The 15,846-nt window shown below is 35.3% G+C and overlaps 1 protein-coding gene across 4 annotated transcripts in view; it reads left to right on the top strand.

Moving 5' to 3' along the window:
- LOC106720116 (V-type proton ATPase 116 kDa subunit a1) overlaps positions 1 to 15,846 on the top strand; it is a 31,133-nt gene that overhangs the window by 4,221 nt on the left and 11,066 nt on the right. For 2 of the 4 annotated variants that reach the window (XM_045679027.1, XM_045679026.1), the window contains exons 5-13: positions 10,654 to 10,780; positions 10,886 to 11,062; positions 11,395 to 11,607; positions 11,948 to 12,098; positions 12,500 to 12,639; positions 12,970 to 13,206; positions 13,871 to 13,983; positions 14,241 to 14,383; positions 14,848 to 14,984. In XM_045679027.1, coding sequence (XP_045534983.1) covers positions 10,654 to 10,780; positions 10,886 to 11,062; positions 11,395 to 11,607; positions 11,948 to 12,098; positions 12,500 to 12,639; positions 12,970 to 13,206; positions 13,871 to 13,983; positions 14,241 to 14,383; positions 14,848 to 14,984 — 1,438 coding nt within the window. Of the gene's footprint in view, positions 1 to 454; positions 544 to 1,302; positions 1,342 to 10,653; positions 10,781 to 10,885; positions 11,063 to 11,394; positions 11,608 to 11,947; positions 12,099 to 12,499; positions 12,640 to 12,969; positions 13,207 to 13,870; positions 13,984 to 14,240; positions 14,384 to 14,847; positions 14,985 to 15,846 lie in introns of all 4 variants that reach the window. The other 2 variants (XM_045679024.1, XM_045679025.1) reach the window with 2 other exon arrangements.

Genomic DNA, 15,846 nt, shown 5'->3' with positions numbered 1-15,846 from the left:
TTTTTGAAGTCCACCCGACCGCGTGTCCAGGTCCGAGAGCAAATTTGTTGCATTATGTTTTTTATTATGATTTCATATCGTCATGCTTTCCGTTTTCCTGTCATATCTGCATGCATCTCTGAGTTCTGTACCCATTTATGTAGTCTAGCATCACGAAGAGATTTTTTTTGTCGAGCGAAGACTTAGTCTTTTAGCGATAGACAAGAAGGAGACACCGTATTATAAACGAAACACTTATGCGAGTAGTATAACACTAACAATGCAAGAAACGCTTTGGAATTTGTTCCGTAGTTACACACCGATACTTAGTCATGCGCTGGCGCTACTTTTTTCCTACAACAAGCAAAGAGTGATGAGCAACGATAGGTGTTCCATGTCATACGCGGTCCAGCTTTAGTGATGTGCCGTCCCAGGGTGATGTTTGTCTGTCTGTACATGTTTGTTTGTCCGCTAGCACGAGGGTGGTGCCAATACCACTGAATCGATGACGCGTGCGCTGATTTCCGACGACCCCAACAAACATATGGGACACGTCCAATTAGGGTATGTATACTTGTGTACATACGGCACTAGTGTGACACTGACCCACCATTAACTACAGCTGATCTGCAGGCTTATTCACATCTTATACTTGTTTCCGATTCCTTTATACTGGACTAAAATGTTACCATCATCAAACTTTACTGCATTTTAGCTGTAGTAACAAATTCAAATAATCTTTATGTGAATGTTCAGATTTGTGTTGTCATTGTACGGACTGATTCTTTACAAGCATCAGTTGTCGGCAGCGCACGAGCGCGCCTCTGATGGTGTAATCAATCACGATGTGCTCACAAAGCAGACAGCTTTATTATTTGGTAAAGGTCGATTACACATTAATGTTTACATGAAGTTGTTTACTAATCGGAAGTCGAAGTAACGGCTTAGTTTGGTTGTCACGAACGCGGAGCAAACTATCTCACATCTGAAGATGGATCTTGTAAATGTTAATTTATCACAATTAAAAGACGACACGGGCATGACGTAGATTCGAAAATTTGGACAAGTGACGTTGGATAAAAAATAAATGTTGGCGTACGATTACAGTATGTACACGACACAGTAACAAATGCATGCTTGTTGTTAAAATATAAAGTTATCAAGTTGAAGTACTAAAATTTTTGAAAGAAACTTAATTGGAACAATCCGAAAGTTTGTTATCAAATGATATGAACTAGTAACGAACATTTTGTGATTGTTCCAATGGTCTGGTGAAGAGATATAAATTGTATTTTTGTCTAACACTGTGCTATTATTCCCTAGTTTTCGGGATAAGCAAGAATCCTTGGAATTCCTGCCTTGGTTAGTAGTGTACAAAGTTAATTAAAGTAGTTGGGTAATAGCTGTGGCGGCGGGTTGTCATCGTTTCTTGTAAATCGAACCGTTCGGCTGGACATTGCAGAATTGAATTTAAATCACTTAAATGTGATTTTTCTTCAATACTGTTGCTTGGAAATTCTTAATCCACATTACGCTTACTAACCTCTCACTTTTATGTCACATCTGTTCACATTGTCAATCTCTGTGTTGTTATCGATGGTATCTTGGACTTCAAGAATAGATATGGAATTAGGTGCGAAAATTGTAAATGCCGGAGAGTATTTCGCGGTTTCGTAATCACATTGTTGTGCGAACGTTGTAACCGATATCATTGACACCAAATTTTGTATTCGATTAAATGTTTTTTTTATTCGATCTGTGTTAAACGATTCCGAAAGAGTTTTTGTTATAAGGTTACAATTGACATCTCATGTGAATACGAATACGCCTCTACTTTCTATTTTGAAATCATTCTAACAGCGTCTTGGTACGAGTGTCTTAGTTATTAATTATTTATTATAACTTTTATTATGTCTTGTCTCACGTTATTCATTCAAGAGCACTGAAGCGTGTCTAATTGTTCAATTATTTTGAATTAAGTGTTTAAAGTATATTTGAGTGTGAATGACATTGGGAGAAACCTTCTGGGATCAAGTATGGACTTGTTAATAGATACATTGGCTCGTATTTGGCGACATTCCGTAATCATATACCATACGAATTTGGACTGGAAGTTTTAGAAATCAAATACAAATTCGAAACATAAATTGTACGTTATCTCGTTTATACTTATTGTATGTTATGATTTTAGCTTAATCGATGTTTTTAGTTTTCGCTAAAATTCCGTTTCAATGAGTAACCGTGGGTTTCTGAGGAGAAAATCTCCGTTTAAAACATATTATTACCTCTGTGTAAACGATAATTGTTTTATACAATGATTTATGTCTCAGAAACCCACTGTTAAGACATTGTAATTAAGCTTTCATTGCTTATGATCACCTGGTATAGTTTGTACATAATATACTTTTTAGTAAAAGTAAATAAACTTCAATTTGGAGATTTCGAGCTAAACAAAATCAGTACTATTTCATCTTTCATGTGTTAGATTATTTTTCATAAATTACTCCGTCTTAGATTGTTAAAATGACAAGGCATTTATCAATGGTTTAACATGACAATGCTGGTCTGAGAGATATTAATGTGTTGCCATGCAACGATGACAGTGATTAAATAACAAGAGACACTCTAATTACGGCATCAATTATACAACCCGGATTCAAACAGATTGATACTTTGAAAATTCAATATAGAAGTTTGTATTAATGTAATGTAAATAAATATGTACCATTTACCACAGTTACCAAACGGTAAGTAGATACAGTCCTTGAACTGGTTCCGTTAAGAGGAATTTATACTAATTACGTATAATAGTATAAAAAACCGTGACAACGACACTTTCAATTCCTAAAACAAGACCTCATTGTAACAGTTGGCTGGAAATTATCCGCCATTGTCAGCTTTATCTCTGTAAAAGCATGTATTGTCTCGGTTGATATAAAACAGTTTGTTGATGATATTATGATCGATTTGTATTGAAAATTAGATAAAATTCAAACAAAAACAATGACAACAGATAGCGATGACGCATCATGTTGCGCGTCTGTCTGAGAGCAATAGACTATTTGGAGGTTAGATTAAGGCAATACAGGTTTTATTTTGATAGGTTTGATTTATAGATCCATTTTAGGTTCACCAAGCAATAGTTGAAATAGTCTGAAATTTAGGTTTTACTTATAAATAAAGAAAAAAATTGGATTAGATGGTTTAGAGAGGAACTGTGATAGTAATGAAATAATTTGATGTATCAAAACTTAATCGGGAGAAAATAAAAATTAACCATTAAAAGAAAATTAAAAGAAAGTCGTGTTAGTTACACTATAACTCAAGAACTGCTTTACCAATATGGCTGAAAATTGGTTAGGAGGTAGCTTAGAGCCAGGAGACGGACATAGGAACTTTTTTATCTTGTGTGCATTTTTTTTATTCTGCGCGGACGAAGTCGCGGGTAAAAGCTAGTCTCTTATAAAATCTCTTAGATATGTAACCATTTCCTTCGATGGGATTCTATAGTAACAAAATGCAAATATTTTGGTATTAATCATATATGTAGTTGATGTGATCACCGTTACTAGCGGTCACCCACCTTGCAGATCGTGACTGATAAATTATCGGAACGAAAATTACAGTTTATAAAATGCTACAATATTTATGAGCTGTAACCTCTTGTAACCTTTTACATGTCACTGTAAGACCAAGGCGTATTTATAGGTCAGTCATTATTTTGTTGTAAATATGTGATAATTACGTATAAATTAATAAAGTAATGTGGTTATTAAAATTAGTAATATAATATTAATTTAAAAATAATAATTGTATCTTCAAGTATCAATACCAGTTCGTCGACTCAAGATTAGCATTGATTTAAAAATTCTGTGAATATTCTAAAATTGCTTGTAATTATTCAACGAAATAAAGTTCTTAACATGCAATCAAATCGAAACTTTGCTATAAACAAGAAAATTACAGTAGCTATTTTTCTTCCTATCTCGATATTTAAGTATCCGTTGTTAAAGTGTCATATTTATAGTAGTACAGTATCGTATAGTAGGGATTATATTCAAGGGCACATTTATCCGATATCTTGAGAATTTTGTCAATCACGTCTTGTGAGATTTAAACGTGATTCTGTGGAATATTTTCATGTCATAATAAACAAGAAATACGTGTATATTTTTGTAGTTATTTCTATTGAATATAATTATTTGTGGTGGTTTTAGTGTTTAAAGCAGATAATGTAAATTTGAAAAATGCCTGTCATGTTTTCACTTATGACAAGAAAGTTTTTTTTACTTAAACAATTACTTTATGTTTTAATATAGACAATCAACTCCTTTTATACACTACTAGCTGTCGCCCGCAACTTTGTCCGTGCGTCATTAAAAAAAACTTAAAAAAACAGCCTGTGTGTTCTTCCAGACTATGTTCTACATCTGTACAAAATTTCATCAAGATCCATTGAGCCGTTCTGGAGATACCTTCAAAGAAACATCCATCCTTTTAAACATTCGCATTTATATTAGTAAGATCATCGTATCATCGTGTCGTCTTTGTATAGTTTATTTTATATTTATAATTTATCCAAGATGGAAAGCATAGTTATACTTTAGGGGCAGAACACAAATGAAATCTAGTTCTTAAAATGGGTGTTTCCCGATCGATCGGTAGACCAATCTGCCCAACACACTTCAAAATAGATCAAAGTGTTTAGGCAGTATGTCACAAGAAAGGGACATACTTTGAAATTTTTTTTCAGTTAGTCAATAAGATTGAATAAACGTCAATTGTAACAGGTGACCATATAGATGGAATAAATAATTTTAATACTTGTTAAATAAGCCTTGTACGAATTTTTTATACAAACAATAGTAGATGATTTAATTGTAATATGTATGGACAGTTTCCTTTGCTCACTGAATGGATAACGCTAAGCCTCTTATCACACTGGCAGTTTTTTTTGTTATTTTTTGTAGTTTAGTCCATTATGACAGACTAAACAATAATTGCGTTTAGTTTAAAAAAAATGCCAGTGTGCTCTACGTTCATTTTAAAAAACAAATGAAACTGTTTTCATTTGTTTTTTTAATTGGAGTAGTTTTTTTTTAAAGTGCACTTTGTATGTAGAGTTTTGGTAAGCTACATACACGGAGACATTGGTGGTTTATTGTAAGAATGTATTTTAATTTAATATTTTTATAATTTAAGAAGAAAACAGAAGAAAAATATCAACGTAGGTAAGTAATTTTTTGTATTATAAGTCATCTAAAAACAATTGAAAACAACAAAATGATAGTGTTAGGTATTTCATTACTTCTGTTCTTCCTTTATTGTAGACTAGCTGTCGCCCGCAACTATGTCCGCGTGGAATTAAAAAAAAACTTAATTAGTATCTATTACTTACTTACTCTTACTTAGTATGTATGTGTTCTCCGAGGCTGTGTTCTATATCCATACCGAATTACATCGAGATCCGTGTAGCCGTTCTGGAGATAACTTCTAACAAATATCTGTAGTGTACTTATTTCATCAACCCCTCACCAACCACTATACTTTCCACTATCCATCCATCTAAACTTTCGCATTTATAATATTAGATTATTTTTAAACCAAACTTAATGTATTTGTGCGCTATGAAGTTCCAGACGTTAAATCATCGGATATTTCGTATACCCAGACACTGGGACTTGGTACCGTGCCAAGGTGAGCCATAATCTATATGTCATTTATCTTACGCCAAGCCAAACGACATTAATACTAAAGCACTTGCAAACAAAGATCAAATTTGTTTATCCAACATAAATTTTCATTATGCTGCATAGCAATTTGAATTTTATGCTTATATTGATTGAGTATATATTTGATTGTAGTGATCGCTCGTCTATTTGAGGAAATCGAAGTTAAATCGTAAAGTACGTCAGTCGGATGTCTGGACGGTAATTCAATGCACGGCTATTAAAGATCAGCGTTACGGGCCTTGGTCATATTATCTTAATAAATAAGCATTGTTTTATTGTGCAGTTATATAAGCATATTATGAGATGTGACGTAAAGGGTTCTTACCTTTAAAAGTCACGATTCAAGTATTTTTTTCTGTTTTCTCCACTGTAATGTTAAAAAAAGAACCGTCAAATAGTTCATTATCAACGAAGTGTTCCAGAACTCAAAATCCCGAACAAATAAAGTCATAATCGGCAATGAGAAACCCTGGAAAAGAAACCCTATTGTTTTATTTATTATATTATTTTTAAAATCTGGATATTCTTATAGTTTTTAAACCATTGTAAACTCACATCAGTCTGGTTTTTTATATTGTGTTATAATTTCATCAACAAACAGAGTATACTCCAATTTTTAGTGGAATATTTCTCGTTTTAATTAAATGTTTATTATCTGTGACGCATTGGCTGTGAGATTTCCTCAATGAGAATCAGCTGTTACCTTCACGTGATAGTATTATTTTTATACGCATTTACAGGCTGAGCGGATGCAAACTTACTGATGGATCAGGCAACCAATTTATTATTGACTAGCTGTCGCCCGCAACTCCTTCCGCGCGGTTTAAAATAAAAAAAACTTAGTAGCCTATGTGTTCTTCCTGACTGTGTTCTACATCCATACCATATTTCATCGAGATCCATGCAGCCGTTCGGGTTCGCATTTATAATAGTAGTAAGATTTCTGTACCTTTTGCCGAATTTGCAAGTAATAAAGCAAGATAATTTTCTATTATGCCAGAAATTTACATTTAATGTGAAATCTCGGCAATTATATCTAAAATTCCTTATCGCCCTGATATTAATCACGTCTGCGATATATTCTCGGGTTGTGTTTTAAATAAACATCCCCTATTTGGGTAAATGTTGACTTGCTTGACACTTAATTATCTAAGACGCAATTCGTGTAATTTCATTTCGCAAAGAGACTTCTATTTACGTTATCTCATATTTCACTAATGGCTCGATGACGTCGAAAGCAATCTTAACAATAACGGCGTCAATAGCTGGAAGCAAAAAGACCCAAAGACCTAGAAGAAGAAAGACATGACAAATGGGGTAAGACTGGTGCAGAGTGGAGATTAACAACTCTCTTATTACTATGCGATAATCACATAATATTTGAATACAAAATTAAATGTACGTAATATATGTACATACATTATTATGTACGTACGTTGCCTGTACAATGCTGTACCATGTACGTTGAATGCGGTTTCCATCACACTTGACGTCATATAGTCTGATGGTCTAAGATTGGTCTCAAATTTATGTTTCAAAGTTAAAATCCTAATCTTTCTTATTTTATTATAGCTTCTTATCTTTCTAATACTATAAAAGCAAATGTTCAGATGGATGGATGGATATTTGTTTGAAGGTATCACCCGAACGGCTCGACGGATCTTGATGAAATTTGGCATGTTGAACATAGTCTGGAATAACACATATTAGGTTTTTTTCCCGCGCGGACAGAGTTGCGTGCGACAGCTAGGTTATCATAAAGATTACTTATCTTAATACATCAGTAACGCACAAATATCTATACAATGTATTTCAAATTTGAACTACTTTTGAAGTATCGTCGTTTAGGTATTAAATTTTGGTATTACTACATTTTGGATACTTCAAATTTTCACATTACTGTTACTCTGTAATCTATTTGGGTCGTAGAGTAATGAAGTAATCGTAAAAACGTCTAGGTGTAGCCCCGATAACACGGCACCAATTTTACCAATTTTCTTTGCACTTAATAATCTTAAAAGTAGATGTTTGAGTATGATATAGTTTATTGTACAAGAAATTTTATAGTGTTGATGTAGGTTGCTTAGAATTATTGCTTCGATTGTTATATAAAAAGGGTCTTGATGACAGACAGACGAACAGACAACAAAGTGATCCTATAAGGTTTCAGTTTTTTCTTTCGAGGCACGGAACCCTAAAACGCAATTTTACAAACAAGCCTATTCGTTTGTCGCTCCAAAAAAGTCGCCTGAATAAGGCGTAATATTCGTACCTTGAAAAATAAGAAAAGCCAATATTTACATAATCAAGTATCAAGACGATGTCAATAATACGTTACCTTTATGAATGATGTTACGTCGATGCGACACCATATCTCTAAGTACAACGTAATTTGTTTAAGTGATATTAAGATTTAAATGCAGATTGTTAACGGTTAACTGACACTAACTCGTGCTATAAAGATAAGCGACATTATGTCATGGATGTAGTCAAAGAATTAAATTTGCTCCCCACTTTCGTTACAGAAAATGTTGCTTAATGTTTTCGACATTTGAATGTGAGAGTCATGGGTAGGAAATAAAGGTCTTCTACTGTACTATTAGTTGCTGTTATCTTTTATGACTGGAGAGATGTGGTTGGTCATTAGTTAACCGCAGAGAGATGACGACAAAGAGGGGAGGAATTGTTATTTATAACATGTAATATTACATGAATGTATGCGTATTAACTTGTAAAATCTCAGTCACGAATCTTTTGAATGATAATGATAGTTAAGACAAAGTACAATCGATGTTTTTACGTCCGTATCGTTGATATCGCGTTATTATATACCTAATAGCTGTCGCCCGTGTGTCCGTCCGCGTGGAATAAAAAAAACTTTATTATCTATGCTTTACACTACATCTATGCGAAATTTCATCAACATCCGTTGTAGCTTAGAACTAGGAGACGGACATATGAACTTTTTTTATCATGTGTGCATTTTTTTTATTCCGCGCGGACGGAGTCGCGGGCAAAAGCTAATTTATAATATTAGTAAGATAACATTGAAATGTTACAAAAAAAATTTGATGAGTAAGACAGCTACGTAAATTAGAGAGGGCTAAGAACGTTCGGTTTCAAGGTGAATCGTCTTACGGTATTCTGAGAACTTTGTAACAAAGCGAGATTACTTGTCTGGTATACAGATTTTCAATTCCATTGATATTTTTTTAACTGCTTATCGATTGATAAGTTGTGCCCTTACGCCCGCATGGAAACAAATTGTGAAGGTTCACAAAGTTATTCCTATTGAATACACTATTTAAAAACCTAAAAGCCATAATACAAAAATGAAAGTAAGTTTATAAATATGCTATTTCTATATTACTGCAGATTGGATGTATATTTGTGATTGGCTTGCCTTTCGATGTACAAACGCGCTTGGACATTTTTGGTTAATTTCCATCTATACCAGCATTGAGGTAAGAAGTGGTTGAGCGATCTCCCAGGGCGCTAGCTAGATAAGGGCGCCATAAGTCTTCAAATAACATAGTATTACGTAATTCTGTTAATTTGTATTAATGTTTAAATATAAAAAAATCAATTAATTCCAGTTTAAACAAGTCTGTCGTCACCTTTAACGTTAGCATATCATTCACTTAAAACAATATTATCATTCCAGAGATTTGTTCTCTTATCACTGATAGAATTATTATTTCATACGTTTCCTGTCATCACATAGAGATATCAGGTTGAAAAAAAAAAACATATAATATGTGTGTATTGTATATTTGAGGCGCCCTTGAATGTCCTTATCGAGTCGATTGTAATTTCAAACGTTATTGTTGGGAGTTTTCTATATTGAATAACGGAAATCAATCAAAATACATCTGTTATGGGATCTTTTTTTTATATCATAAGGTGGTAAACGAGCAAACGGTCACCTGTATTCGCCGAAATAGCGAGGCGACCGTTGCCCATAGACATCCGCAAATGCAGATGCGTTGCCTACCTCCAATCAACGGAGAAAGGGACGTACTGAAAGAGGATATTTCTCCTTCCTATGCGTCCACTCTTCCGCCAAATCCACTTCACAGGGAAAGAGGACTAAAATAATATCTCTATATAAGATGTAACTCTTCGTCTTACGGGTATAAATCAGAAAACCTGATCCAAATGTACAAAACAGTAAACAGCGTCTAATAATTTGATAAACATATGTTTTTAACTATATTTATAAACCACCAATGTCTCCTAAATTTTTTAATGTTACAATATTTTACGTTTAGTTTTAAAAATTGTTTGCTTTATTATTATTTTTAGCTGCTGTAAAAGCATAATAGCTTTTTATATCACTTTGGTAAATTCTTTTCTATCTCATCATTCTAATAAAAAGAACACGGCATTTGATAAAGTTGCTTGTTTTCGGCTTAATCAAATGTTTAATGTACTTATTTTCTTTACATAATTTTTTTTCTTTTTAATTTACTATTAGCGATAAAACTGGTTTCATTTACAAACACTGAAACACTTGTGATCGTGAATGTACATTATTTAAAAAGTTAACAGCAGTACTTGTTATCGTAAGTGTCCGTTGTCAAAAATTGTACAAAAATATGTTTTCATCTCTCTCATTATCTTTGGAAAAATAGAGACAATAATAATATTTTTTTTAAAGCAGATGTCAGCAAAATTATAAGGTATAACAAAGTACTGCTGTGTTGTACAATCATGAACATAAATGTTTTAAATTTTTACGTGTTGTAAAAAGTCCCCGTTTATATATTTACTTGCAATTCTTGCAATTAATTCACACCAGAGTATGTCGATTACAAACGAAAAAAGTTACATATCTTATGAGAACATTTATATGTAACTCTTATCGTATGGGACGTAAGTGAAATCAGTTTCGTGTGTATGTGTATGGTAAGAATATGAGTGAATGTGTTGTATGTTGTAGTTTCGTAGCGGGTGTGATCCTGCGCGAGCGCATCCCCGCTTTCGAACGTATGCTGTGGCGCGCGTGTCGCGGCAACGTCTTCCTCAGACAGGCGGAGATTGACAGCCCCCTAGAGGACCCCTCGTCTGTGAGTACAGTGAATACTTGTCTAGAAAAATTGTTATAACCAAGTTCTTTTTTAATTTACATTTTTGTTAAATTTATTAATGCTCAAACACTTTGTTGTCTGCAGTCGGACCAGGTGTACAAGTCGGTGTTCATCATCTTCTTCCAAGGTGACCAGCTGAAGACGCGCGTCAAGAAGATATGCGAGGGCTTCCGCGCCACGCTCTACCCCTGCCCCGAAGCGCCCGCAGACCGCCGTGAGATGGCCATGGGTGTTATGACACGGATTGAAGATCTTAACACTGTATGTTGACTGATGTATATATTTTTTTTTATTTATAATAAGGTGGAAAACGAGCGGCGGCCATATTTATCTAAAATAGCAAGGTGACCGCTGCCCAAAGACACAAAAAGGTTGTAGATTCATTAGGTACGGAAATAATAATTTATTTTCCGATACGTATTCTCTTCCCTTTCCAATTTTTTCATTATTTTAAAAATTAGAGAAAAGTAGAGAACTAGATTTTGACCTCCAGGACACATACTTTTTTCCTCCAAATGTTCTCCACTGTTAAATTACCTTTCTCTTTTATGCGAGTAAAAGAAAAACACTTACACAAAATGAAAATTTGACAGGTGTTAGGTCAAACTCAGGACCACCGTCACCGCGTGCTGGTGGCAGCTGCTAAGAACATAAAGAACTGGTTCGTGAAGGTGCGCAAGATCAAGGCGATCTACCACACGCTGAACCTGTTCAACCTGGACGTGACGCAGAAGTGCCTCATCGCGGAGTGCTGGGTGCCCGCCCTCGACCTGGAGACCATACAGCTCGCGCTCAGGAGGGGCACGGTCAGTCTCACTTGCACGCTCCACACTTCGACGTTGACATCCACAGTTATTTCATAGTCACCAAGGAACAGCGTCGGTGGCTCAGGGGTAAAGGATTCGAACCCAGTACTTGCAATCTGCAAGTCCTGTGTTTGCAATCCCGCCATGTAATAATGTGATGCTGCACATATCTGAGAATAAATTCAAAGATATATGTGAAGTCAACCCGCACTGGACCAGCGTGGTTGACTATAGCCTAGTCACCCCTAACTTAGGATATGTTCCGAGCCCCTTGATGGGGACGTATAGTGAGCTGATGATGAAAGAAAGTTTTAACTTTAAACGATTTGTAACGTATCAGGAGCGTAGCGGCAGTTCCGTGCCGCCAATTCTGAACCGCATGGAGACGATGGAGAATCCGCCGACTTACAACCGCACCAACAAGATCACCTCCGCCTTCCAGAACCTCATCTACGCGTACGGCGTCGCCTCATACCGTGAGGTCAACCCCGGTATGTCACACTGAGATCATAGCCTTGTTTATGTGGGGAAATGATTCCTAAAACACCATGGTGGTCACCATCGGCGCTAAAAACAAGTGGCCTACATAGCCTAGATTACACAAGATTTAACGTAGCCTAGCTTAGGCGCAACTTAGCCTAGCTTACCCTAGATTTACACTAGCTTAGAAAGTATTAATCTAGCCTAGTCAGGACCTTGCCTAGTATAGCTCATACATAGCGTAACTGAGGCAAAATTTAGCCTAACTTAGTCAAAACCTAGCTTGCCCTCATGCGTCTTATCTGATACTATAAAAGCTATAGAAGCTTATTAAACTATCGCTTTAAATCTAGGTTTTCAATAATGATGACACTCTTTCTTTGTCACAATTTAAGATGATGAAATGTTTTAGCTCCGTACACGATAATAACGTTCCCGTTCCTGTTCGCGGTGATGTTTGGTGATCTCGGGCACGGCGCCATCATGGCCGCCTTCGGGTTCTGGATGTGCTACAAGGAGAAGCCGCTGCAGGCAAAGAAGATTGACAGCGAGGTCTGATCAACATATACTTGATATTGTTCCTTTTACATACTTTGGAATATATTAGTATTTGAACTATGAATAATTCAACTCTATTGAACTTTATTTATTGTTTTTTTTTAGAGTTTGCAGATCAAAAAGTTACAATTACTTTGAATCTTTACACTACTTGTATGTTCTTTAAAAAATAATATCTATACATATTAATAAAATTGAAGTGTTTGTACGTAATAATGAGAAAAAAAAATCATATTCCGTACACATGAAGTTATTGGCTTATCTGATAACGTAAAAAAAGTCTATCTGTATGTGTATCTTTCTGATTCATGTATATAATTTCAGATCTGGAACATCTTCTTCGGTGGTCGCTACATTATTCTACTGATGGGTCTATTCTCCATGTACACCGGTTTGATATACAATGATATCTTCTCCAAGAGTCTGAACATCTTCGGCTCGTCTTGGCGCAATAATTACAAGAACGATACGCTGGTCGCCAACAAGCTGCTGCAGCTCAACCCTGACTCAGAAGACTATATACAAACTCCGTATCCATTTGGAATTGATCCCGTTTGGCAGGTTTGTTTTTTTTACCCACTACTTTACCAGTTAATTTGTTAAGTTAATCATTTACTTATGTAAAAATTTCTGATACTACTAGCTGTAGCATGCGACTCTGTCCGAGCGGAATATAAATAATACTTAAAAAGTAGCCTATGTCATCTTCTAGATTATATTTCTACATCTTTGACAAATTTCATTGAGATCCGTTGATCCATTCCGGAGATACTTTTAAATATACATCCATACATTTGCATTTATAATATTAGTTAGAAACAAGATATCTATCTATCTATCTATATATATAAAAGAAAGTCGTGTTAGTTACACTATTTATAACTCAAGAACGGCTGAATCGATTTGACTGAAAATTGGTGGCCAGGTAGCTTAGAACCAGGAAACGGACATAGGATCATTTTTATCCCGTATTCTATTTTTTATTCCGCGCGGACGGAGTCGCAGGTAAAAGCTAGTATATATATAAAAGAAAGTCGTGTTAGTTACACTATTTATAACTCAAGATCGGTCGAACTGATTTAACTGAAAATTTATGGTGAGGTAGCTTAGAACTAGGAGACGGACATAGGAACTTTTTTATCTTGTGTACATTTTTTTATTCCGCTCGGACGGAGTCGCCGGTAAAAGCTAGTTATTAGTATTTATTCTTTTTTTATTTGTTTAGCTCGCCGAGTCCAACAAGATAATCTTCATGAACGCTTACAAGATGAAGATATCCATCATCATCGGTGTCTTCCACATGCTGTTCGGTGTCTGCATGTCTCTCTGGAATCATATGTGAGTTTACAGAAATTATTTATAATTATTTCTGTTGAATTAATTTTGTAAGTCTATGGCAACACCAAGGTAATTTAAAAAAAAATCGTTCAAATTTTAACTTTTTAAATTCTCCTTAATTAACATTTGATTATAAGTTTCTTTACAAAAAAAAAAATGTCTCTAGGTAAAGTTTGAATTTTAATATGAAATACTAAACCCCCCCCCTTTTTTCCCCACTTTTGGCGCAATTCAATCGTATGTATTTAACTTTGCAGTTACTTCAAACGTCGCATCAGCATCTATGTGGAGTTCATCCCGCAGATTGTATTCCTGATGGTGTTGTTCTTCTACATGGTGCTGCTCATGTTCATCAAGTGGACCACATACGGACCCACGCCTGGACATTTCGGCGACCCCAGTACGTACATACTACTGCCCACTTGCCCACTACACTACCCACTTGCCCAATACATTGCCCACTTGCCCACGAAACTGCCCACTTTCCCACTACACTTCCCACTTGCCCACACATTCTTATTTGTCTACAAATGTTAAATATTATATGTTTTAAAATTATATAAGAAATAAGATGTTGAAATTAAATACAAGGTGGAGATTAATTTATCAGCTCGTATTGTAACTTTGGTTTTCTGGATGTCTATGGTCCATATCTAAACACTAAGTTTCTGATTAATTTGCCCATTTAACATATCAAAAATCACATTTATCTTAAAGACTAATTATTAATTGCGCGTCTATTGTCTACACGTACATTGAATAGACTCCGAAACTACTGAAGCTACACTATTTTAGCTATATTTATTACTAGATTTTATTTTAAAGTTGCGGACAAGTGATATAATAAAGTAAGATATGTTTCAGGTGTGATCAAGACTTCTGGATACTGTGCACCATCTGTACTGATCACTTTCATCAACATGATGCTGTTCAAGCGAGATGAGAACGCGCGGCCGCAGTGTGATGAGGTCATGTTTGCAGGACAGATTGGTCTGCAGAAGGTACGTCTAACAATGTCTCAATCTGGTCCCGGAGCCCTAATTTTAGTCCTCTTTCCCTTCCCACACTTTTCCTATTAGAAATGGCGAAGCGACCGTTGCCCATAGACATCCGCAAAGCAGATGCCAAGGGGAAGATTCCCAAAGGGGAAGTGGATTCGGCGGAAGAAGGGACACATAGGAAGGGGAAATATCCTCTTTCTGGGCATCCTCTTCTCCGTTGATCAAAGTTAGGCAACGCATCTGCATTTGCGGATGTCTATGGGCAACGGTCGCCTCGCTATTTCGGCGAATTCTGGTGGCCGTTTGCTCGTTTGCCACCTTTTGATATAAAAAAAATCTCATATATATGTCCTATATGTACCTAGACTTACAATAGTCGCCATGTATGTTTTTTATTTTTATTTTAAAGTAGACTAAATATATATCAGACTAGCTGTCGCCTGCGACTTCTAATTAGTAGCTAATGTGTTCGTCCAGATTATGTTCTACATCTGTACCGAATTTCAGTGAGATTCCTGCAGCCGTTCCGGAGATAACTTCAAACAATTATCCATCCAAACATTAGCTTTTATGATATTAGTAAAAAAGCTAGAAGTCAAAATCAAAAACGTTTCATCTTACTAATATTATAAATGTTTGGATGGATGGATGTTTGTTTGAAGGAATCTCCAAAACGTCTCCATTTATCTCGCTGAAATTTGGCATAGATGAAGAACATAAGCTGGATGAACACATAGGTTACTTATTAATTTTTTTTATTACGCGCAGACGGAGTCGCAGGCGACAGCTAGTATATCTACAAAATTAATAAAATTAGTTTGTATGTAATATTTGTCTGTCTGTCTGTCTATAAATCCGTGTT

The sequence above is a fragment of the Papilio machaon genome, chromosome 8, assembly GCF_912999745.1.
Source record: "Papilio machaon chromosome 8, ilPapMach1.1, whole genome shotgun sequence".
NCBI lineage: Eukaryota > Metazoa > Arthropoda > Insecta > Lepidoptera > Papilionidae > Papilio > Papilio machaon.
This window is presented reverse-complemented; position numbering and strand designations above follow the sequence as displayed.